Source organism: Pseudopipra pipra, chromosome 3, assembly GCF_036250125.1.
Source record: "Pseudopipra pipra isolate bDixPip1 chromosome 3, bDixPip1.hap1, whole genome shotgun sequence".
Taxonomy (NCBI): domain Eukaryota; kingdom Metazoa; phylum Chordata; class Aves; order Passeriformes; family Pipridae; genus Pseudopipra; species Pseudopipra pipra.
Genome location: NC_087551.1, coordinates 94,579,044 through 94,604,859, shown reverse-complemented (window position 1 = coordinate 94,604,859; position 25,816 = coordinate 94,579,044). Strand labels below are relative to the sequence as shown.

General features: G+C 34.2%; 1 protein-coding gene and 1 long non-coding RNA gene across 3 annotated transcripts in view; one reads left to right on the top strand and one right to left on the bottom strand.

Annotated features, from left to right (window-relative positions):
- The window catches only part of LOC135412039 (uncharacterized), a 31,578-nt gene extending 31,346 nt beyond the window's left edge, over positions 1–232 (top strand). The window contains exon 3 of the long non-coding RNA XR_010429468.1: positions 130–232. This is a non-coding gene — a long non-coding RNA (uncharacterized LOC135412039). The remainder of the gene's footprint in view (positions 1–129) is intronic.
- CSMD1 (CUB and Sushi multiple domains 1) overlaps positions 1–25,816 on the bottom strand; it is a 1,077,872-nt gene that overhangs the window by 173,152 nt on the left and 878,904 nt on the right. For both annotated transcript variants that reach the window (XM_064650377.1, XM_064650376.1), the window contains exons 24-29: positions 20,898–21,089; positions 16,996–17,122; positions 14,958–15,160; positions 6,147–6,338; positions 3,916–4,054; positions 971–1,158 (exon numbers count right to left, since the gene is read on the bottom strand). In XM_064650377.1, coding sequence (XP_064506447.1) covers positions 971–1,158; positions 3,916–4,054; positions 6,147–6,338; positions 14,958–15,160; positions 16,996–17,122; positions 20,898–21,089 — 1,041 coding nt within the window. The remainder of the gene's footprint in view (positions 1–970; positions 1,159–3,915; positions 4,055–6,146; positions 6,339–14,957; positions 15,161–16,995; positions 17,123–20,897; positions 21,090–25,816) is intronic.

The window sequence follows — 25,816 nt, the reverse complement described above, 5'->3', positions numbered from 1 at the left end:
ATGCACATTTTCAGTGGGCATCTTTATGTCTTTGTCTCCTGCTCAACTTTCCACTCTCTTTCCCTGTAGGTCTTACAGACTTCCTGGAACAAAGAGTTTTCCCATTTTTTTGATATTTTGTTTTGACAGGAACAGTCTAAGACTTTACCTATGGCAATATGACAATTACTCTGTGAAAAAGAACCATGACAACATGGAGAATAATGCATGATGCTGGACAATTGATGAAGACTAAATACGTAAATGATTTTATAGTTATTTTTCACTCCCTTCTCTTTTATAGGTATATTATTTTATATTCCTTAGATCTTTTTGCTCCTTCATTTGTAACATGTACATTAATATGGCTTGCTTCCATTGTCAAGAATAAGAAGCCGAGGCAGCACCTTTGCTGCTGAAAAACAGTTGATAAATCTCAGCAAAGATTATAATCAAGCCAGGGACAACATCTGCGATCAGAAAAAAACTGGCATTTTCAATGAGTGTCTGGCTTTAACAAATAGGCAGTGTAACCCAGTCTCTGCCTAGTAATAGGCACCCCCGCAAAAAATGCAAATACTGTCCGGTAGTATTTACTCAAAAACGCATTTGGAAATTCAAAACAAACTGGGAAGGAAAGTGTATTGGTGTGTATTGAGAAGAAAGAAGCAGTCAGGTAGTCTACTTGAGTTAGACAATTCCATTATTCTAAAACTATTTTCCAAATGTTAATTTTGATGTACATCTTCTACCTATTTCTGTTTTCTGCAAGATAAAAACACGCATAAGTGATGTGAAAGACATTTCATGAAATAGGATTTCTGTTTTCCTTCATATATTAACAGAAGATTTTTAAAACTTACATCAATATATCAAGGTATTTGGTAGTTCTGTGTGAGTACATATAGAAGTAAATGGATTTGAGTCTCAATAAATACTAAATAACATTCTTTTCTGTTCATGTTTTCATAGCTTATGGTGAGAACAGTACCTTTATAATCAATGGCAAATCCTGACATTCCAACAGAAGCATCGCTGCGAAAAGCCAGAAACAGACTGTTGCCACTGCTCTCTATTCTTTCAGGAGCATGCGAGCCTTGAAAACTGCCAATTAGAGGGCTGTTGGAATCTTCTCCTTCATAAATATGTAGAAAATCATAACTGGGTTCCATATTGAAACTGAAAATAAAGGGAAAAGAGAATTAAGTCTTCATTTCTTTTTAATGAGTTAAACATTACTATGAATGTGGCTGCCAGTCTTCTGCCTAACACATTTTCTTCTCCAGAAATAAATGCTTATTTAAATATGATTCACAGTGAAAATTTACTAACTTTCAATGGAGTTCTTTTTACCACTGATTGGAACATATTCAGCTTCCCAAAATCCCTCATGCATATCCTCCTACCTATCTTAAATACTTAAGATAACAGAATCACCTGCTTTGGAGAGGTTGCCTCTTACCAGTGCTCAGAGGAATGATCCAGGCAACCAGCTTAAGTTAAAAGTCCAGCTTTTAGCAGGCTAAACTGGATGATATTAAATCCTTTTATTGCAAACATAAGTTTACCATTCTAGAAACAAGATGCTTTCACATAAATAGACCAGTATCCTGGAACTTGCATTTGTTCTTACCCAAATTATACCAGACAATTATGATAAATTAATGTGAATTAACACTATTCTCACTAAACCATCTATATTATGCTATATTTGATGACATCTATATGTTTTACAAAATAATTATGAAAATAATATGAATGGAATGTCTTTCAGAGGATTGTAATTGAGATGAGTTCTGAGAACACATAAAGATAAATATCAAGCATTTATATGAGAAACAAATACAGAGCTAGATAAAACGATATATAAGGAACATTGAAGAAAACATAAGAAAAGTAAAACTACATTAAAAATAGGCAAGGCAGGGACTCAGTCAGGTGAGTGGATTTTTGTCTTTCTATCTATCTTTGTAAAACAATATAAAAAAATCTTTTTCCCAAGTGTGATGATCAGCAATTTTTCTTTCTATTACATCAATTAATACTGTTAGATGCAAATCTTTACAAATTATGTAAGACAAAAGGAATAATATCTTTACCTAAGAAATCAGCAGAAAACATCTCTGTAATGTCAAACAGAAATGGCTTCATATAATGAATGATATTTTATGCCCCATTTTCAAGAGGTAAGAGAAGCCAGAAAAAAGTTTTGAAAATTTTGCTAAGACAGATAATTTTTAGTTGAGAGTTAGAAGAGTTGAAAGGAATAGAATACTAAATACCACAACCAAGGCAAAGCAAATTGTATAGAGCAATGATTTTTAATCTTTCTGTAGCAAACACACATTTTACAAAGCATATTGCATTCTCAGTCCACATTCTCATCCTATGCAGACACTGCTGTCTCCTTAAAGCCAGTTCCTTTAGAATAGCACAGCACTGAGGTGTAGCATATTGCCTAGAAATGAAAAATTTTGGGTAAAATAAACAGAAAATGGTGTGTTAAGAAAGTAGATTTTACAGACATCAAAGAATGATTACTGCTCTTGGTCATCTGCAAAGATCTTGGGAGTCTGGGGAGGTCCCTGCTGTCTGGAAGCTGGGCAATGTTATTGTTATTTACAAGAGGGGTATAAGAGAAGACCATGGGAGCTGTTAATCTAACTGCAGCTACTGGAAAGTGTGTGTATTACTGGGCTGCAATTATTCAGTAAATTTATTGGAAGTATAGCATAAACAGCAAATTTCATTATACTGCTCATATCTGTAGTCCTTAAAATAGAATCCACAAATCTGAATACTGTGTAACTGCAAATTTCTTTCATCTTATTTGAAATGGAGCATTTTAGCTGATTATTTAGACAATCCACAGAAATATGCTGTTTACCACACCTATCATGTGACATCTTCAAGGGTGTAATTAGTGGAGTACTATTGTCATCCCTTAATTCTATTTGATCAAATACCTGAAGAACAGAATTATCATATTCCTTATTATATAATTTCAAGTACCTTATTCTTTGGTTCTATAATTTTGTGTCGATCAATAGTTTTTAGAAAACACACTGAAATCCAAAAATGAAAGAAACTGGATTATTTTTTTGTTTAGGTGTTGTTTGGTTGTTGATGTTTTGGTATTTTGTTTTTGTTTCAAAGAAAAAGCAAAATTCTGAACATGCCACCATCTCTTTTTAAAAGAATCACAATTGATCACCATTCCACTGAAGTCAACAGCAATGTTACCATTCTTAGTTTTAAAATCATGCTTAGGACAGAGTATCAGAAAATGAAAAAATTTGCATTTGCATCCATAGATATAGCAAGCAAGGTGATTATATAGGACTGATTCAAATAGAAATTATAAACTGAACACATTAATATGACTATATCCCTGAACTTCAAATTTGTGGTAAAAATCTATGCAACACATATAGGTTGATTATGGAACACTGAGTAAATAAAACTCCTTTATAATTATGATACAATATTACCTCAATGTCTTTTATTTCTTGACTAAGGAGAACTTTTTTTTTTCCTGATCCATGCTCTTTGGGCAAAGTATATTTAGTCTGTATTTCTAAAAACCTTTAAGAATGTCTTACAGATAAAGTTTCTGCTACAGCTTAAGTCTCTACTATTAGGCACGATAGCATAAATTTAGCATTTCTACAGATTGACATTCTTTTTCAAAGATTTTTATTTCATATGTCACAAAAAGTTTTATTCTTCAGGGATATATTTGGTAGCAAAAGTACCATTAACTATACTTTTTTATTTTACATTGTTTGGAAACAATGATATAGCACATATTAGATGTATGCTCCAGAATTTAGCCAGAGAATATAATTAGAAGCTTTAAGAAATTATAAATAATGCCATTTTTAGATGTGATGTTTAAAACTCTTTAAAACAGAGGCATTCATGGAGAAATGTTACCTTTTGAATATCAAGGCAATGACAAAGTCAGGGTTTACTTTTATTCTCCAGTCACATTCTTTCCCAGGAGGATAAGGCTGTGGATAGTTAGGTGATAAAATAACTCCTGCTGGGCCTGTCAGGTTTCCTCCACATGCAGCTGTCACAATGTAAAAAGAAATATGGTCACGTTAAATTCACAAGCACACATTAGCTGTTAAATAGGAGTAAACTGACTTCTACATTTACCAAAACTAATAATATTTTTACAAAACTCAGAGCTTTCCCACTTCCAGTTTTGCTATTTTCCTGATCTCAGTTTATATTGAAAAGCAAAATAGGAAAAGTTCTTTCAAAAGGAATAAAAATATGAAGTTAAATAGGATGTCATCTATATTTTTGCTATTACTTAATCCTGCCTCTTTCAAGCTGAAAATTTCTTATGTACTGGAAGTACTTTAAGAACTGGAAAAGCTCAATAGTAGGACTCCGGATCCAGTTTCTTTTGATCATGGATGTAGCTCAAAACAGTTTGATTCACTCAATAAAGATACTACTCAAATCAAAAATCAAATACATTTATTTAGTGACCATAAATTGAATGTGGCTTTTAACAGATAAGAAATCCAACTCTCTGAGACGATAATCATGTAGAAGTCTAACAAAAAAGTACAGTAGTCAACACAGACTGCATCTACATTACCAAGTCAAGCAGACTCAGAGAAACACATTTACAGCACAAAACAGTTGGTACTAAGGATTTGGAACCTACATTAAGCATTTTAAAGAATGTGGTGGGGAGTTTTCAGGCCATTTCACTTATAAATCAGCATACTGAAATAAGGACTTATGAAAATTTTAAAATTACATAAGAGCTTTACAGAACTCTTAAGGTTTCTACTATTGTCATGCCAACAGTAAAGATTACTTTAATCTTCTTTCCCCTTCAAAGTGACCTTGAGAATGCGGAAAAATAATAATAATTATGTATATATGTTTTGCACAAAAGGATCCTCTTTTTCTTTCTATCTTATTTCCTTCTTTCTTTTGTGTTTGCTTTGTTAGGTTTTGTTGTTTGTTTGGGGTTTTTTTACTAGACTGTAGAGAACCACAGAGAGATTATATTTGGTATTTAAAGTAAAAATATGAATCTTCTAGATCAGATAGTTACCAGATATATTTTATTTTAATTTTTTATTTAATTATTTTTAATTTTTGAATGATCCCAGTAGACTTAGCAAGCATTTTCATACTGCTATTTGTACATTGCACACAAGGTATCCAGAAGACAATACTCAGATTATATACTACTCCAATTACGCTACATGATATGGTCTCAGAGAAACTATCCTGCATTGTCCTGAATCCTTCACAATATTTTGTCTTTAGAGAAACAGAGAGACTGCAATTGCTTGAGGATTTGCTGGTTTGGAAAGTGCCTCTCCAAATCGCTTGTAGAAAGAAAAAACATTATGTTTATTCCAGTGCTATTGTGTTTGTTTTTTAGGATTGTTAAAATAAGTCTTCATTTAATTATAAATCAGTACACAACAAAATAACAAGGATTTAACAAATTACTATGCCTAGCAGATAAATTTCCAAAGATGTTGATTAATCTTAGAAGAGCTACACTGTTGACCTTAAAGTACATTTCAGCAAGACTTCCAAGCCTGTATTTATGAGTCTACTGACCAGAACCAAAGAGAAACTTTTATACCATCTAGATCTATGGAACCAAGATCTCCCACTCTCTCCTAGTGCTATGGAAATATATCTAATTTCTTTCAATAGCACTGTCACTTGTATCCTCTTCTCTGCATCTACTTTTCCCGATGAACATCCAGCATCCAAGGGATTGCACAGGATGACAATTTAATCTATAGGATAACTCAGAAATTTTTCAGAATAAATAATGGATTACAATTTATATAACTGAAGTATTACATAGAAGACCATTCTAATGAGAGCACTGCAACAAGAATTTTATTTTTTAATCCAAATCCTAACTTCTGTTTATTTCTATTAAACTTGCTCAATTTCAAACTTGTGCAAAGTTTAAGGATAAAATAGAGTAAGAAAATCACAGCTAAAGATAGCATTAATCTAGAGAATGAGGCTGACATTGTCCACAAGTACCAAATAACAGCTCTGCAGAGATCATCACTCCAGCATGAGGACCATGTGCCCAGTAGTTGAACAAGAAATCCAATCTGTATTAATCTTAAATAGAGACTAACATCTTATCTTACTACCTATGCATGTAGGAGGATCAGGTTGCCAGAAGAATCGGTTATTCAGTTGCACACATGTAATTTTTGCCTGTCCTTGAAGTTGATAGCCAGGGTCACATTGAAAGGTGGTAGTGTCTCCAGGTTCTCTGCTGTCTCCATATCTAGTGCCATTCTGTGGTGTCCCAGGATCGTTACAAGTTGATGCAATGGAAGCTGTAAGAGAATGATGAAATAAAAGCTGTAAGGTGTAGATACTTACCATCCATAATTAAATGCACAACATTTTCACATTAGCATTCCAACCACAGACAATATTATTTACTCTTTGGTTAATTCAGGAAGGAACACAGCTGCGTTGGGCAGGACACGTCTCAAGGAGGAAGGACCACCGCCTCCCTAAGATCCTGCTCTATGGTGAACTTGCCACCGGCTGCCGCAAGAGAGGAGCCCCGAAGAGAAGATACAAGGGCTTCCTGAAACAACATCTCAGCCTTGGCCATATTGATCAACATAACTGGTCTACTCTGGCCTCCAATCGGGAGGTCTGGAGACACACCATCTATAACGCTGCTGATGCTTTTGAGAACGCACGCAGGATCACTCTCGAGGGAGAAAAGACAACGCAGAAAGAATTCTGTCTTGCTAATACCACCTAAGGAGCCCTTTGCAACCAGACTTGTCTATCTCATATTGGCCTTTTTAGCCAAAGCGCACTTGTAGCAAATGTGGGTAGAGCCCTCCCCAAATCTTTGTTCGCAAAGCCTAGCCATGATGATGATGAATACAGGAAGACATTTTGTTTCTTTATTTTTACAAGAATCTGCCCACTGAGAGACATTGTGATTATTTTGACTGCCTGCCAGTATTTTTAGTATAAAATATGGCTTGATTTTGTCCAGTTAATGCATCAAAAGAGCTAGTAACTACTTTTCTCACTTTAATATTCTGGTTATGAAAACAGATTTGATGCCTTTCGAGCAATAGGGTAAGTATCATAATAAAAATATTTTTTATGCTCTTATTATCCTGCAGCATACAAATGCTATATTTACCAATCTGGCTGAATCAAATAGTAGTTTATATAGCCCTGAATTTTCCATTTCAGGGGAAGAAACAACTTTTTTATAGTTCACTTAAACTGAATCTTGGCAAAATATCTCACCTACAATCAGTCTTCTGTATTAGGATATGGATTTTGCTTTCTAAAAAAAAAGTGTCAAATAAGAAACAACCAAGTTTTTATGCATGTTTTAATAAATAGGGTGTCTCTTAGATAAATCAAAAAAACATCTCTATGTAAGAATTCATAGGTTATTATAATCAACACACTAGAAACAAAGAAACTTTGTTTAACACTGTATTATTCTTAATCTTTTGGCCATGTTTCCATTCCAAAACAGTAGATCTAGTAGTTTCGGATGATTCCTATATGTAAATGAGGTAAAAGATATGGCAGGTTTTTTAACTGTGTTGAACTTTTTTCCACCAGAATTTATAAGCATCAATCCAGGAATTAAAGCAACAGCTGTAACTAGTAATGAGTACTGTGTAAGCATTCCCCAGGCACCATTCTGACAATTTACCTGACATCCCAAAGTAGTGCAGTTTACTAAATTGTATTTGGCCACAGGGGAGTGAAAGCATGGTCATCACCTCAGGGAAGCTTTTCTTTATTTGATAGATATCAACTGCTCTAAAAAATGGATTGCTCCAGTGCATATCTGTTAAGCAGTTGCAATTCTTTCAAGCAAATGAGCCCAAGCCTATCTCTATCATTAATTATTCTCTTTTTTTCAACATATCTTGGAATAGATTCATTTTCTCCTTAAAAGTTTATGCGATATAATATCTCAGCAAACAACATTTTGCCCATTTTGACTGTGTCACATATGCACTAATTAAAAAGGACTGATGCCTTCTAATATTAATTTCACTGTTAATCTCCATTTCTTATGTATAAAGTTCTAAATTTTAAAAATTATCACAGATATTTAATAAACATCAAAATTCTCTTTACACTTTTGGTCTTGGAGCCTTAGAAGTTATTTTAATAACTTTTTTGTTATGCCAGATACACTTGATCCTAATTAAACAGAACACCAGACATTTAAGCATGGATGTGTCATTTAGTAAAGTGAACATTTAGACAGACTGCCAGCTTCTCAACTTGCCTCCTTTCCAAGTTGTTTTACTTCTCAAGAATCCCAAGACGTTTTATAACTGCACACAAATTACAAGTCTGATATTGCTTCATTTGGTATTGTGCAAATATCTAACAGGTATAGAGGTTAAATGCATTGATAAGAAATCCAGAAATTAAAAATCACTACTTTTATGTCACCGCTCTTCTTTTATAACAGTTGATAAGTAAAATATATACACTGTAAAACAGGGAAAGCAGTAACTACATTTTAGACCTAAGGATGCTAAATCAAACCAAATTACAAAGTTACACTCTTAAGAAATGACTGAGAAAAAATAAGTGCCTAAAAAGGCATAGAAAGGGGAGGAGATTTGAATGCCATTAAGGTGGAAAAAAATTAAATTGCTGCTTCTCAGCTCTTGCCTATGTTCTCTAAGCCTTAAGCTACATGATATTCAGTGAGTTATAGAGTAATTCTCTGCACAGATTTCCTCTCTCTTACTGTCTCATCTACTCAGAGAGGAACAAGCTTCTGTGTATATAAAAGATGGAACTAGAGGTAGGTGCCAGAAGAACAGACAGCTGGGAAAACCACAGATTGCTAAGGAGATTTCAGACCTCCATATGTAGACAACCACTGTGTCAAGACTCCCTGTTTTTAATTAATTAATCTTTCACAATCCCATTTTAGATATTATTTTGGATTTGGTTGCCAAATTATACTTTCAAAATTGATTTAAAACTTCATGGAAAATAAATAGGAGACTGTTTTTGAGACCATGACACTGTATATTTGTGTGTCTGTAGATTTGTGAGCAATATGTTAGAGTTTTGTCAACTTTATCTTTTTGCTATTGTTCTAAGTAATTTTGTCAGCCTGTATTCTACTGTACCTCTAGGGAAGAAAAACATCATCTTCATCCATATCATTTTCACTATGTCTCTTGTAACAATCATGTGATACATTTGTTGTAGTGTTGTGTAGCAGACACTATTTTTTTCTAGTACACATGGTTAAAGAAATATTACAGACTTTTTAGGAGCTAGGCTTGTAAATTGCACAAGCTTTTCCTGTTTAATGCATTATACTTGCATAATAATAAGAGGTTTGAGAAAGATTTTTGTATATCAAAGTTGAGACATTGTACATAGGATTTACAGTGATTTCAGAGTAACAGACATTTCCAAATGTGAAAGAGTAACATTTGTTCTCTAGAAAGGAACTCCCATAACATGTCCAAATGTACAGACTAAGAACTGTCCAAATTAGCATCAACCACCTATTTAAATGTCCTGTATTGTCCAAGAATGTAAAGAAAAAGGAAATCCAAATGCCAGTGCAGCCCCTTTCATAAAGTCTGGAGTACAGAAGCTCACACGTTTAGAGCTAACCATCAAAGTAATCTGCAAGATTCATTTTTGCTTAGTTCCACAGCAACCAAATGAAAACCTATTACCCTCTATGAGGCTGAGGATGTCTTCCCCGGGCCATAGATTAGATGATGGATAGGAATGCATCGACAGAGTTTCATTACTATGTTATTGTAAGCATGCAATGCAACATTTATAACATCACAGACAGCAAGAGAGGAACTGAACTGTGAAATTATTAAGTTACAGACTTTAAAAGGGAATCTTGAATTCCTGCATCTTGTGTCCTTTTATTTTTATTTTAACAAGGGATGTCTTCATGGACTTCATTTTCATTGACCTCAAAATTTATTTAGTTAGTAAGGCAGATATTTGATTACGCATGTGTAAATTTCTTTTAAAGCATACTTTTGTGCTAACCCCCTTTTCCCAATAATTTAATTGTGAACCAATCTGGAACAACTGCACAGTGAATTCCAGCAATGAAGATTCTGTCACGGAAATACTTATACTATTTAAATGCTCAGACCATTAGGTAAGTGATTAAAAGATATCTTAGAACTAAAAAAAGAATTTTCAAGAAACAGTTTAAGATAGGTGACACAGTTACTGTGAGAGTTGCTGTAGACAAATAAATGATCAAATGGAATTACAGAACTGAACAAAAGCAGTCATCATTGCTTAAACAGATTTGTCAGATTAAGACCAGTGTCATTAGCTACTAACAACTGCTAGTGGTTAAACTTTTGCCAGAGGAAGTAAGTGATAAACAGACATGTCAACATCCGACAGAATAATTTCCAAATAATTATTCTAATTAACTGGTTGGTGTAAGTTGTTTGTTTTTTATTATCATAATTGTTAAGTTAAAGATTTAGTCAGGCATCTTTAGTTGTTGTTGCTTATATCTGCATTGACCTCAAGAGTAACATTTAAAAATACTCAGAGAAGAAAAACAACAGAAAAACAAAAATCGGACTAAAACAACTATACAAATGTCTTTGTTTTGTATATTCGCTTTTAGTGAAATGAATGTCTCAAGTTCTTCTAGTAAGATAGAAATATTACAATAAATTGAGAAAAAACTTTTTGCTACTTTGTTAATGATTTGCTGGTTGTCCTATATTAGCTAAAGAAGCTAACATTTTTCTTCATATGAAAGAAGAGATAGATTGCTAGATACATTGTTAATAGTGTATTCTTACAGGATACTATAGCTAAGACAGGTAGGTATAGAAAATTATCACAGTTGGGTTTGACTCTAGAAAAGCAAGGCATCTGCAAAAACGGTTGTTGTCTTTTTTTCATTTTAAGAATGTTAATAATCTTTTGACGTATTGTTGGCCTTAAGGACTAAAATCTATAAAACCAACTGAGGGACTATAAATGCATCATTTAGCTGAAGAAAAAAGGCTAGACTGTAAGTGTAGAACTAATATTAGGTATTGTTTAACCGAGGCTATCAGAGCCTGTAAGAATGACGATATGACTAGAAACCGCTAGTGCTGTTCCTATCATCTGTCACTTCTATTTTTTTTGCTAAATATCAAGTAAAAAACTTATATGGTTAGAGATAAAAAACTTTAAATAAAATAAACTTTGGGTCAATAAAAACAATGGAGCATCCACTAGTATGGATGGGCTTTCAGAAGTCTAGAGCAGCAGATGATTAAACATTCAGGGCAGGATTGATCTGCTTCAACACTAGTCTCGTTCAAGATGCCTTATAATATCCAAGATATCAACACAAGACTGGAAGACAGGAGCAAAGACTTATGGCTGTGTGACCTTCTGCAGTGGCAGATGGAGACTAGCCAGGATATCTTATGGTATCTCAAAGGAAGACACCCGTGAAAGACCTGCCCTTAAATTTCCAGAAGTTTGAAAATTAGCGTATGTGAGTATATCTAGACCTGTAGCTGATAAAAAGAAAAAGGCAACCTCAGATGGACATTTACCCCATTTACCTTAGACACATAGGACAGAATTAAGCTAGGTTAAAAAACATTTTTTTAATGGTTAACTTATGCAGCAATTTTTTGCCTCCAGTAACTTTGTTCCTTACAATAAAGAAGTCAAATATCAAATCTGCCCATACTCTTCTTGTTTTTCCTGTTTGTATCGACACCAGAAAGAGTTGGTTGACATCCCTGGCTTGTAACACATAGCTTAAATGTATTTACCCCCAGAGTAAAGGTCAGTTTTTTACGGTGACCTCCATTTTTTGTCCTTTTATGCACGACTAAATGATAATTAAGTTTTAATGAAAAGCATTAGACTGATTACAATTAACATAATCACTCTTGTCAGTTCACGTCCTTGTACTCTACATGCTGAGCTGAGTGGGCAAGACAGGGCACTTTAAACCATGTTCAAACATTTTGAAACAGCCAATTATATTTTTTTGCATTAAAATACCTCTAATTACATTTACAATCAACAATAAATAATTTATAGGTGATATTTTCTGATCTACCTCACACTATCCTTTCACTTTTTTTTAGGTAGCTGCAGTAAAGACATTTTAGAGTGCAAAATATAGAGTAGTCAGCAAAATGAAACAAATTCTCTAGCTGAAGATTAGCACTTTAATGTTTTGTGTTTAAATTGTTCATTTGACCTGATGCTCTCAAGTGTATATCCTTTGCATCATCCCAAAAGGATGTACACATTTGTTCCAATTGCATAATCCAATACAAAAGCTGCATTATTGCAGGTTTTCCAATCCTGTGCAATACTGCACCTGAAGTTTACTTCTTCAATTGTCATTAACAAATAAAGGAAATATAGTCATTAATAGATGCAACACTTGAAAATTCTTCAAGTGACTCAAAGAACCAGAACTTCATCAGTTACCTTCCTAAAACTTGTAATAAAATGTCTACGCCGTCTGCCATTGCCAGAAGAAAAATTTTAAGAAACTTAATTTTAAGAATCTTTTATACACTGAGTTACAAACTACTGAAGTACTGAAATGTCAATATTCTGTGCAGCTTTGCTCTAAACTGCTCTAGAGTTTGAAAACATGATAAATACTAAAGCATGCAAAGATCCTCACTTAGCCATAGATTAATTACTTTAAATCCTTTACAGATCAAGGCCACAGTGGTCTGCTCATTGCCTCGAGGAGACTAAATAAACTAAGCTCTGATTTTTTGATGAAATAATTAAATATTTACTTCCACATGAACCTTAATTCTTATTTTTTACTCCTTACAATTAAAAAAATTAATAACACATTCCACTTGTCAAGCAGAGTGAAAAAAAATTTATTTTCCCTTTACTTGAGCTGAGGCATTTAGATCTTCCAATTAATTCCAGTAAGACCTACTCTGCAATTGCCAGCTTGATAACTCAGTGGTATTACACCAAGGTGGCAAAATTGGTTCTTCACTCTCAAAGTATTAAATTGTCTTCTACTTACTATTAGTATCACTGAGGGTTAAGGAACATGTTGACAAATCTAACTTTTTAAATATTTCTATCCTACCAAAACCTGTTCATAAACTTATAATTATTTTCATATAGTTCAACCTTAAGTGTGTTCACTAATCCTGATAGAGGAAAAAAACACCTTTATTTCCACAAATGTAAAATTTATCTCTTTTTTCAAAAAAAAAACCATGAAAAGCAGCATATTATACAGCACATTTTTCAGAAACTTCGGAAACATTTAGTCTGCTCTTCATCTTTAATTCATTTTCCATATTTTTAACTAGGATTTTAGGGCTAGTGAAAGAGTCTGTTGTTGTGGGAGTGGGTACAGCATTCAGAAAAATCATGCAAAATGAATTAAACAGGTAAATGTAAAATGCATTATTCAGAGGCTAGGAAACCCCCAAAGTTTATATTTTCATGCAAATAGTAATGACTGAACGCTTATTAGAACCCTTTACTTCTGAATGACTATGTGTCTATGGAGAATAATTCTTCTACTCTCAACAATTTTATTAATTCATAATTTTCCTATGTCCTGAGCAGAAATACACTCACATACATTATATATAGACATATAAGGATGCAACAACTGAGTTAAAGACAATGATATTGTTTCCCTGCAGTCCTACCCTCAGTCTTTAACATTTCAGTCAGAATACCATAGAAAAACTCCACTTACTCAGTTTTACAATATTGATCACTTGTGCAATATTGATCATAGCTTCTCTCTGTATAGAGGAGCTTTCCCTTTCTACCTGAAGATAAATTTGATTAGTTTAATAGTAATATTTAAGTGTATTTCAATATGATGATATCTAAAGAAAATTCAGGGAGAAAAAAACTCCGAGGCAAATTAGTTTTGGAGGTGAGATAAGGAAAGGATTTTAATTTGTTCCTAGGCATAAAGATGACATGACGCTTGCATCCCCCCCATGTACAGTTGTTACAGTTTATAATACTGTCTGTCCAACCCCAGATGTTTCCACCATGTGGCTTTTGCCCTGATCCTCCCTCATCCCGCCCCCTGGGAATTGCGGTTAGGGGCTTTTTGAGACCACCTCTTCATCATCATCATCTTCTTCAGGGTACAGAGTGCACACAGTCACCCAGTTCTTGACTGTACTTTTGCGGTTTAGGCCAAGGTACAAGTGTTCCCTAAACAAAATAGGTCTACTTTGACAAGAGACTAAACATTTTCTAATGGAATTCAGAGGATATTGATATGGGGAGCATGGAATGGGGTAATACGGGTTGAGGAATGTGTAAACTACTGTGCTAAAGGGTGAGAGATATAATACAGCTACTTCTAATATCTACTTCTACTATATAACTACTTATAAAGCTTATAAAAATTAGAAAAATAAAAAAACTAAAAGGATCTTAAGGTGTCAGTGGTAAGGTGTATTTTATGCTTTGTTTAATCATTTAGACAAAGAGTTTAAGGTCATAAAAATGATGCATCCAATGCATCCACGCAAACAATGTTTTGAGAAAAAGAATCTAACTAATTTAAGGAATAAATATGTAATAATACATTATTAAGTAGCACTGGTAGGAACATTTAAAACTATTTGCACAGAAGAAAATTCTGTATGTACAGACATGTATTGACTTATTAAATAATGCTAATTAGATAATGCTAGGCATGTGGGTACTGTGCAAAACAAGGAATAAGAAAACAAACATTCAAAGCAAATCCCAAAATTCTCCCTAGTTGTAGTTATTTGCAAAAATATATAAAATAATTAAAATAATATAATCTCTTTTCTTCTAAAGACTGAGGAAGCTGGAAGATGAGAAACAGTTAATATATATAGGAATAACATATATAAATAATTTATGTACTTATTGTATTTGAGATGAAAAAAATATTTACATACTTGAAAACTGAATCGAGAAGCCTGATTTGCTGATGAAGAAATCACTGTCAAATTGTAATGTTAATGAGTTGAAAGTGCTGTGAATATCCTCTGGAAGAGCTGAGCCACTCCATTCTTTCAGAAGTATGCTACTCTCAACAGGCCCATCCCACACCTTCAAGATGTCATGAGCGACCTCAGTATCAAAAACAATAAAATGCAGACTGCAAAGAGAAAGTAAGAGCACTGTACATTATTTATTAAACACAATTACACCAAACTGCAAGCAATCATTCCCAAACTGTAGTTTCAAGATGCTGTGTAGGACTGAAGAAGAGCTCGTGGTCCTGCAGAGTTATCCAATTTTTCTGTTGAATGAGCTGATTTTGTAAGAGATGCAATTCTGTTCAAAAAGTATCTGAATTACAGAAAACACCATTAGGGCATAAGTCCTTAAGACTTAATTTTTAAGTCCATAAATTAACTTATTTTTAGGATAAATATTTAAAGGTATAAGAACTATGATTTCACTATTTTTATTTAAATGAGAACGTTCATTTGCTTGAATTATATGCAATTAAAAAAAACCCAGTAGCTACAGTAGAACACATAGCACAAGAAGTTCTGTTAGCATGGCATTTTCTTTCCTATACAAAAAGAGAAAATGCTCATATATTTTGTCTTTACTAAAAATCATGCAATAGAAAATTGTATTAGAATAATCTCTATTATCTCCAGATGAAGAATTATATTTATAAAAGTGTTTAGGAATGTTATGTAATTAGTCAAAATATTTGCATTGAATTCAAGTCCTGACTGCTTACATTTTTAACACTGAAGAAATCTAATAGGTAAATATCAAAACTTCTTTTTTCATTTGTTTCAAATAGTTGTGTGTTGACATTTCTTCATCTCATTTGTCATTAACTGGAAATCATTAATTTGAAAATTGTGATTTAAATGAAAAGGATGCTTTGAAATGACCTACGATAGAGTGAATTCAATATTTGGCTTAGTGAAACAGGATTACAAAAAAAAAAAAGAAAAAAGGAAAAAAACCTCCCAGTGAATAGCTTGCCATTTACTTATGTTGTTCTGCATGTGGGTCCTTTCCAAATCAGAACATTCTGTGATTCTTTGATTATAATGTTTGTCTTCCAGAGCAACACATACCGACATCCTACTTCCTGAGAAGTGGCTCTGACAGGAAGTAGAAAATAAATACTTTGTTTTCCTTTGCTCCCATGCAAGCACAGCATTTGTTTTTGCTTTATTAAACTGACTTTATTTTGATTCATAAGGGTTTTTTTCATGTTATTTTCTCCCTGTCCCATCCTGCTGAGGAGGGCAGTGATAGAGTGGCTTGGTGGGCACCTGGTATCCAGCCAGTGTCAACCCACTGCAGACCTTTTCAGAGCCCAGTGTGAAGACTGAGATAATATCAGCTTTGTATTAAGTGTGCTATAGCTGTGGTAGTAATTGAATATCAAGTTCCTGTGAAGGTCATGGAGTTTGTTGGCTTCACTGCTTATCTCTTTATTTTGCTGAGTTTGGCAATATGTTAATTCAAATGACGGCTCTGTGCTTTGCCCTGGCATTGATGGCCTTGCTGTGCTGGGGGAGCTATCTTGTGGAGAGGATGAGGGAATGCACCTCCATTTTCCTACCTGCAATCAATGTGGATTTTTTTATTATGCAGGTTCTGGAGATTCTTGTTCACCCCTATGAGAGCTGTTTAATACTATTGACTAACACTGTAACTTATTCTGGTGTTCGTGGAATCTCATGTTGTTCTGGTGTACAAGAAGACAACTTTTGGGCAAGGTGATACTCAAAACACATCTTGAGTGAGAATTTGGGCAAGTTCCTAGGTTGATTGTCATGTCCTATATCCTGGGACTTTACACCTGAATAGGCAAGCAACCCTGGTAAACCAACATGAGGCCTCCCTCCCCAGTGAAAATCAGCAGCTTGTGTATAAAAATGTGAGAATGTAAGGCATAGATTAAAATTTATAAAATACTGAAGTCAACAATAAATACTGAAATTAAGCATGTACCTTATTGTCTTTCCTGGATCTGCTTCAATAATCCAAGTGCAATGAAGATTGTTGTCATATGGTGCTGGGTAACCCGGGGACAAAATGCGCCCTGATGTAGCAGCATGAATTCGACCACCACACTCAGCTACAAAATAAGGATTACATTTATTTGTAACAAGACCATATTAATTTGCACTTCCATTTTCTGCCCATTCCACTACTCTGTGTTTACTAAAAAGTTAACAGAATGACTTGTGTACTCTGAAGAAGTACACACAGATGCAAACTAGGACATGTATATAAGTTAAAAATGCACATATAATGATCTCATTCCTACCTTGTTATAAAGGAATAAAGCATACTTCTGTGATTATGTTACTAAACTTACCAGAGTAGTTCAATATGAATTGAGACTACAAAAGTACAATTTTCACATCAGCAAGATAGCAAAAATGTTTCAGAAATACCTCATCTAACATGTTTGCCTTTTCTAAGTAACACTGAATGTTTGAATTCAACTTTACAACATGGAATTTTGTAATTAAAATAGCTTTCTCTGTTGTTCTAATGTCAAAATGTTTATAGTTTAATGTTTTTCAAGTTGCTTTCATATAACCTCAAGTTTAATTAGATCAAAAAGCAGTTAGGTATTGCCTAGCAATCTCCTTTAGTATTTAAAAAATTAAATGCCATATGCTTGCAAAGTGAAAGAATAAATTAGAAAGCTATGACTTGATAGTATGCCATGTCTGTTTTAAAAGAATTTTATCAATGCTATCTTTGTGGAGAGACGAATAGCAGTGCTAAGCATTCTGAAGCAAATTATTCTTATGTTGCTTGCTTAGAGCATCATGCTGTTGTCTGGCCAGTATAAAGACACCTCTGATGAAAAGAAACCATGTAACAGCCACATGCCAATGAACCAAAAAGGATCAGTGACTCTTCAGTTAAGTGATTTACTTTAATTCCTACTTATGCATGTCGTATTCCTAAAATACGCAGAATAATCACACTGTAAAATCACCACCTCCAAGAATATACTATTTAAATAACTATATTATAACTGATAGAAGTGACTTATATTCAAACAAGTCCTATAATCTTCTAGAGAAGGAATTACAAGAATTCACTGGTTTTCTTCTTTAACGTTTAGAACATAGGAAAAAAATTAAAATGAGTGTTAAGACCAATACAACAGTGTATCACTAAAATGACTAAGTGTAAAATATGTAGAATATGTCTATGAATAGGCTTGATTTTTTAGTGAGACTGAAATGGTAGTAAAGACAATGAAGAATATGTAACTGAAAAGAACAGCAAATACCAAAAGCTGATCTAAAACACAAGACAAAAAGAAAAAAAAAACATCTCCACAAAGAGGAGGATGTTATGAAAATATGTCTAAGAAAGAAACTGATGTTTGGAAGCTCATGACAACTTCAGAAAAAGGAAGAAAGATGAGTCATTCAAATCAGAGTAGGAAAAGATCAAACTGTGATAACATAAGATAAAACTAATGGAAGAACAGATTTTATAAATACTCTGAAGTGAGGGAAAAAAAGCATGAAATAATCTGCAGATGCTTAACCGAGTTTTCAGGGATTTTCGTGACAAGTTTTCCTGCACAAAGAACAGTAAAAAACCCCTATAATTTAATGATGATAACAGACTGTTTGCAAAAGACTATTGAGAAAGAGTCACTCTTAGAAGATTTTAAGAGAGGATAGTGAACATTTGACTTATTGGGGAACTAATTAATGCTTCAGAAGACTTCTAAACTGAGAAACAAGAAGAGGTGTCATATAAAACTGATGCAATGGCAAAATTTGATTTTAAAGAGAGTATCAAGAACAGCAATTAAAAATGTATGTAGTGAGATAAAAGTACATAGAAAGATAATTTTTGGTTAAAAAGATGGAAAGTAAGACCAAAATATGTCTCAGGATACTAAAAGAAATTTGAATATTCTATTGATAGTGGAACATAATATCACTTAGAGATGTAATAAGATACTCAAGAAATTGTGGTACAAGCGATTCAAAAAGCTTAGAAATAAAATACAGAAATCAAATTTAGTCACGCCAGGCACAAATCAAAGTATAAAGGAAAAAAAAAAAGAAAGGGAAAAAGACAGAGTGGCAATCATGAGGGAAATATAGAAGCTTAAAAGTATGCTGTTACCAAGAAAACTGGAAATACAGCTAGAGATACCTGACTGGAAGGGGCATTACATAGCAGGAAAGCAGCAAACTAAACAAAGTCAGAATGAAAAACATACGTATTGGGTAAAAATATTTTTGAGAAGGATTATGACAGATGTTCTACTGGAGCAAAGATGGCAATTTTCTTTAGATTCGCTTCATCCTGGGTTCCCTAGTTTTCTCCAGGTTAGATTGGAGTATGGGATTTTTTTATTATTATTATTATTATTTTAAATGTTGTATGGTTGATATTTTAACATCCCACATACAGATCAGAAGACAAATCATCATGCAAAGAAAAGGAAATAGGTAGATGGTTGGATTTATTCACCTAATAGACTTGAAGTATTTTAGAGAGTTGCTTCAAATACTTACTTGGTAGTGAACACAGGCACAAGCAAATGTTGCAGAAAATGACCTTAGAGTAACAACTTTATTTAAATTAAGTGGGGAGATAGGCAAAGGTAGGGCTAATTATGGCTTTTCTCTACAAAAGGGCAAACTTAGAGGAAAAGGAAGCTAGCCAATTAAACTGAGGAGCTTGAGGACATGAATGTATAAAGAGCCTGGAAAAGTCTTTAAATCAAAACTGGATAGAGTTGTTTTGACGTCTCATATACATATAGGAGAAAACTTACAGACATAATTCTAGAATCAAGTGGGAAAAATAACACCTCTATTATAACAGCAGAAATGCTGTTCACTGATGTTTTTCCGGCACCTACCCCCTGGGTAAGTTGATTGATTGAAAGGAAGGGAGCTTCCTCTTTTGTAGACTGCACGTCTGTGAATTTGTTCAGCAGGAAGCAGATCCTGGAATGGAGAATGTACCACCCAAAATGGGAGAGAAGCAGCAAGCAAAGATCCTGCTGGTGCCGTGAGTGCTGAAAGGAGTTGGTGATCTGCCTGCAGCAGGCAGTAGAGGCAAATACTAACCACCACAAGACACGTAGAAAGAAAGACTTATGGGAAAACTAAGAATGAGAAAACAATCAAGTAAAAATTGAACTCAAGAAGCCACTGGTAATTGCTGGATTGGAAAAAAAAATGGAGGATGAAAACTGTCTAATAAAGGTACAATGAGTAATAGCTATACCAGTGTTATTTTCTGCATCTCACCCAGTAATTCTCTATTTAACATTTATATTGGTTGTAATGAAACATAGTTTTAGACACTTGAAGCCGTGATATTTAAAGAAAAGGTCTACCTTGAAGCTCTGACAGATGGGGTATCCTAGAATGACAACAATGACTAATGAGCACGCAGATAAAAAAATCCACTAATGTGAGAACGAAATTAGAAAGTAGCTTCATAGGAATGAGATGCTGAAATAATTCCTGATGAAAACTGATGAGGTAAAAAAACCCCAAAAACAATTTTAATTGCTGTATGATGGGGCTTTCTTAGTTTATGAAGTATTTAGATAATACCATTGCCTGCGATAGCATATCAGACTCGATGACCCAGAGCATCATCAGAACCAAAGCAGTAGTATTTCATCAAAGGCTGCTCCAAAGAGAGAAGTGTTTGCCAGTAGTTTTATAGCCATTAATAGCCAGCCATCTATTTCAAAGAAGTTATATTTCCATGTCCACAATAAATCTTTACTTGAAATTTAAAACGTTTGCACCATTATCATCTGATGAAGTACAGAAAGACAGAATATTTGGGTTTTTTGCTTGAAACCTCCTACCAGTCATTGTCACAATCCATATTACCTATGCAAGTAGGTAAAGGTTTGTCCCAAACTCTTCGATCTCCACTTAAGCAGGTCATAATGCTACTACCATGCATTGTATAGCCAGGATTACAGCTGTATAAAATGACAGTGTCTATAAAATGTCCTTCATCTCGTATCTTGTAGCCATAATTTGGTATGCCAGGATCTTCACACTTCACTAGGTCAAAACCTGCAAACAGAAATGGGAAAAGAAGAAAAAAAGACATGGAGATATAAAATATCAAACAAGATATAATGTCAGTGAATCTGATCCTGATGCAAATTATATTCTTGTGATTCAATTACGTTAGATGTATCCCCAGTGATCAAAGATAAATTATATATAAATTGGGAAACTCAGAAACTGAAACACCAGGAACTAATTGTTAATTTCATATTTGATTATTGTATTAGCTTATTGAAGAAAGCATATTATCTATACTATCCTAAAATAAGATTAGTGACAAATTTATTAATTTGTACCTCTTCTATGCTTTCATTCTATTTTATTCAGTGGAAAGGAAGTATCAATCCTGTATTTGGCACTAAGTGGGAGCTTCACTTCCTCATCTAATCTCCATAATGAAGGCAGGACACCACAGTGGTAACTCAGGAAGAAAATGGAAAGGCTATTTCATCCATCCTAGCGTCAAGATAGCATGGCTTCAGTTTCATCTCTGCTGAAATGAAGAACTGATTTTCAATTAGCATTCTCCTTTTTGGCTGACCAACATGCTGAACGGGATAAACAGTTCCCTCTGTGCTCCATGGAATGAGCAGATCTACTCTCAGCAGCTACAACTCTTTCCACATTTTACCCATTCCTCTCTGCATTTTCTCTGTATAGCATTGCTGAAATGTAAAGATGCATTTTATATCTCTCCTTCTGCCTTGAGTTCCAGTTCTTGCAATAGCATAAAGAGAGGTTCCAAATTCATCTTTCTCAACTCCAGATTCTTCTTCATCGTGGATTCTTCTTTTCAACTGCCATGTCTTCATACCAGGGAAGTAATTGTGACTCTACAAATATTTTCCATTTTGCTATCCTTATTTGACTGAACAGCTTCTTTAAGTGATTTCTGAATCAGGCTGCTGTTCTTCCCTTCTGTTTTCTGTTTTCAGCTCATTCTATACCTGAGCTTGCCCAGGTAAGTTGTGGATGCCCCTTTCCTAGAGCCGTTGGCACTAGATAGTCTTTAAGGTCCCTTGCAATCCAAACCATTCTATGATTCTCTGAGGTCCTTCACTAAGTAGTACATAACTATAGAAAACCTTTCATTATTTTACAAATACACAAACTAGAGTCGGTATCACATTTTTCTTGTTGCCTTTCTCCTGGCACTGAGATCAACAACAGCTGAAAAAATGGCAAGGAGTCTGAGGACCTTTCCTTCCTGTACACATGCTGAAGATATTCGTCAACTGAGTCCTCTGAAAACACAAAATACCCTTGTTTTCTTTGTTCACTTATTGGGCACAAAGTTTGTTATTTACCTGTTATAACTCAGGATTCTGAAAATTAGAAGGATAAATTCGAACTAGTTAGCCTAGGCTACTTTCATAGTCAGTAATGAAATATGACTTTCTAGAAAATAAACTACCCCTTCTTTTAACAGATATTCAGATCAGTCAGTTCAATCAGCTTCTGGAGACATTTATTTTCTACCTTTACTTTAAACTGAGCCTAGATTGATTCTTTATATAGTAGGCTATACTGGCCCAGAATTTTAAGTATCTAGACTTAAGGAAAATGAATTGCACCCAAAAAAAGAATGCCATTCCATCACATAGACACTGCTTCTCTCTCTGTGCTAATACCTTAAGAAATATCCAGATCCAAGACCAATAAGAGTACTCTGACCATAGCCATGCACTGTTAAATTCAATTATTTGAAAGAGCATACGTGTTTACAAGCCACTTCCTGGGAATTCAGCTATCTGTCTACTATATTATGACTGTTTGGGAAAGTCCCAGATAGAAGAAGTTAACATAGAAGCATGTTAGCATTTACCCTAAAATCTTGTCAGTCTAAAAAATCACATCTCCATGTTCATACTCATGCCTTGATACAGTTTAGTTTAGTAACAGAAGTGCAGCCTTTATGTCAAGAGTATCTATGATCACACACAGTACAAAAGGATTATAGAGATTTATCATTATTCTCTTGCTAAAATATTTTTCCATGTGAAAATTTGCACAATCCAGCAATTTCTTTTTGTTGACAAAAAAAGAAAAAAGAAAACACGTTCAATTTCCAAAAAAAAAGAAGTAGCAAACATTTTAACTGGTTCTCAGAATTGATTATATAAACAGCCATATCTAAACAGTTTTCTGTCCTTTAGAGTTAATACTAACTTATGGAGCATGGTTCTCATCCTAAGTGTAGTGGGTTGACCTTGGCTGGACACCAGGTGCCCAGCAAGCTGCTCTATCACTCCCCTTTCAAGTCAGACAGGGGAGAGAGAATAAGATGAAAAATGTCTTGTGGGTTTAGATAAGGATGTTCAACAAAGAAGAAGCAAAAATTTGTGTGGGTAAAAGGGAAGCACAAAATAAAAAGATTTGTTCTCTACTTCCCATCAGCAGCAATGGCTGCATCCCAGGAAGCAGAGCTTCAGCCACATGTAATGGTTTCTTAGCAGGCAGCCTTTGGAAACAATGAATGCCCCCCTTCATCCTTTTTTCCTTAGCTTTTATATCTGAGCTGACATCATATGGTATGGAATATCCCTTTGGTCAGTTTGGGTCCTAGTTGTGTCCCCTCTCAGGATCTTGCCCTCGACTGAGGAAGGAATGTTACAGTGCTGATGCTGTGCTCAGCAGTAGCTAAAACACCAGTGTGTTATCAACACCTTTCTAGCTACCAATGCAAAGCTGTGAGGGCTGCTATGGGGAAATGAACTCCAGCTCAACCATACTCAATATACTAATGTAAAAAAAATAGATTGGATGGACTGTGCAATTCTAAAGAGGACTATTTCTCTTCACACACTACAGAGAGCCAAGATGATTAGGTCATTCAGATGAGCTGAACTTCACAAGAAATAGCTATATTTCATTATTTTAATTTCCTTATTAAACATACAGAGACATTTATGTAAAATCCTGAAAATGTAAGTTTGATAGATAACATGATATTTTAAGGCTGATTTGACAGCATGAGCCAGTGTAACATTATTTCTTTGCCACCTGTTTTTAGACACTTCCCAATCTTTGTAGGTGCACCATTTGTTTATCACAGGCAGTGGCATATTATTGACAGAGGATTCTGGATTAAAGAAACTTCCTGGATTAAAGAAACTCATGAAAAAAATTTCGATAAATACAATATATAGTTAGAGACTGATTCTCCAGTTCTTTCTACCACATAAAGAAGAAAAGGTTGTCAGAGAGAGGTTGGTGGTCTTTTATAACAGACAAATTTGGCTGAAATGAAATGAACTTTTAGACAAACAAGCCTTCCTAGTCTGCTATACAGGCATCTGCACTACAGAAGATGTCAAGACTGAGTTGAAATTATTGTTCTGACTTGCTATGATTTCATGTATTCGAGTTAGCATTCAGTTTTGCACAAGGTGTAAACATACATGATAGATGTGAAGAGGTAAAGAGATCATGTCACAAGCTTTAGAAGTTTGAGAGAAGCCTGCACTTTCTCTATTCTTGCTTTGAAATAGGACTGAGTAGCACTAAAGCTATTCCAGCTTTTATTTTACCTTATTAATACTTCACATCATTATTGTAAGTCACTTATACCTTCAAGTATCCACTAACATAGAGGTTTTTCACTTCCTTTGCATTTTAGATTGCTACATGTTCTCCAAATTATTTTTTTTTGGCCTGTGGAAAGACTTTTTTACCTGTCTATCCCAAGGCTACTTCTTCAAGAGCCTCACACTCTACAGATATTCACTGAACTGTATTCCTGTATCTGTAAACAACAAAGTACCTATAAAATTATAAATAGCAAAACACTGTGTCTGAGTGCACAGTGGTACACACAGGAATTTCTCAGCATTTACATGTGTCAAAGGACATGAGGTCCCTTACAGAAGCTTATTGCTTTTTTAAATCTTATTTTTGAGACTCTGTGAGAGTATTTAGATTAATAGAGGAGTTAATATTTTTTAGTCAGTCTATTTTAAACCCAAATCAAATATTTATTTGGGGTAAAGTGTTAGATGAGATGAGTGTAGAGAATATAACAAGTCACTATGTTAGGTACCAGAATTCAATTTCCTAATTCACACACAATAAATTTAAAAATAACATGCAAATAAAAATAACTAAGTGGAAACAAAAATATAAACCTAAATTTAAATATCCTTAAGACACTTATCCCTTCAGAATTTGCTGGTTTGTTTAGATTATTGAGATATTTCTATCAAAAGACCACCTTGATTTTAATTTCTTCTAGGTATTGATAATTCAGTAAGAGTCCAGTAGTTCTCTTAATTTTTAGGTTTGTTTGCACCTATTATCCCTAGAAAAAGAAATTTTGCACAAACATTCAGTGTGGCAAAACAAAGAGTATTCTTGCTTTTTGTATCTCAAAAATAGAATATTCTCTGCAACAACATCCAACACACTAATTGCTGGCTTTTATGTGATACTGAAAAGCAGCAGAAACAAACTTCTTAACACCAATTCGTAGATGTTAAAAAGGGCATTCTTCTTTATTCAGCATGCTGGACATTCCTCTAATCGAACATGACAAATGACAGATGGACGGGGCTTTTTATTACACATATTATTTACATATCCATTAGATAGTCTTGCTTACTAACACATATTCATTAGTTTGCTTTACATAGTCACTTCCCTATGGAAGTCCTTGTTTGGTCCTTCTGGGTCTTCTTTATCGTCTTGACCTCAGTTTTTGAGCAGGTACAGCATCATGGTGCTTTGCCACCAAA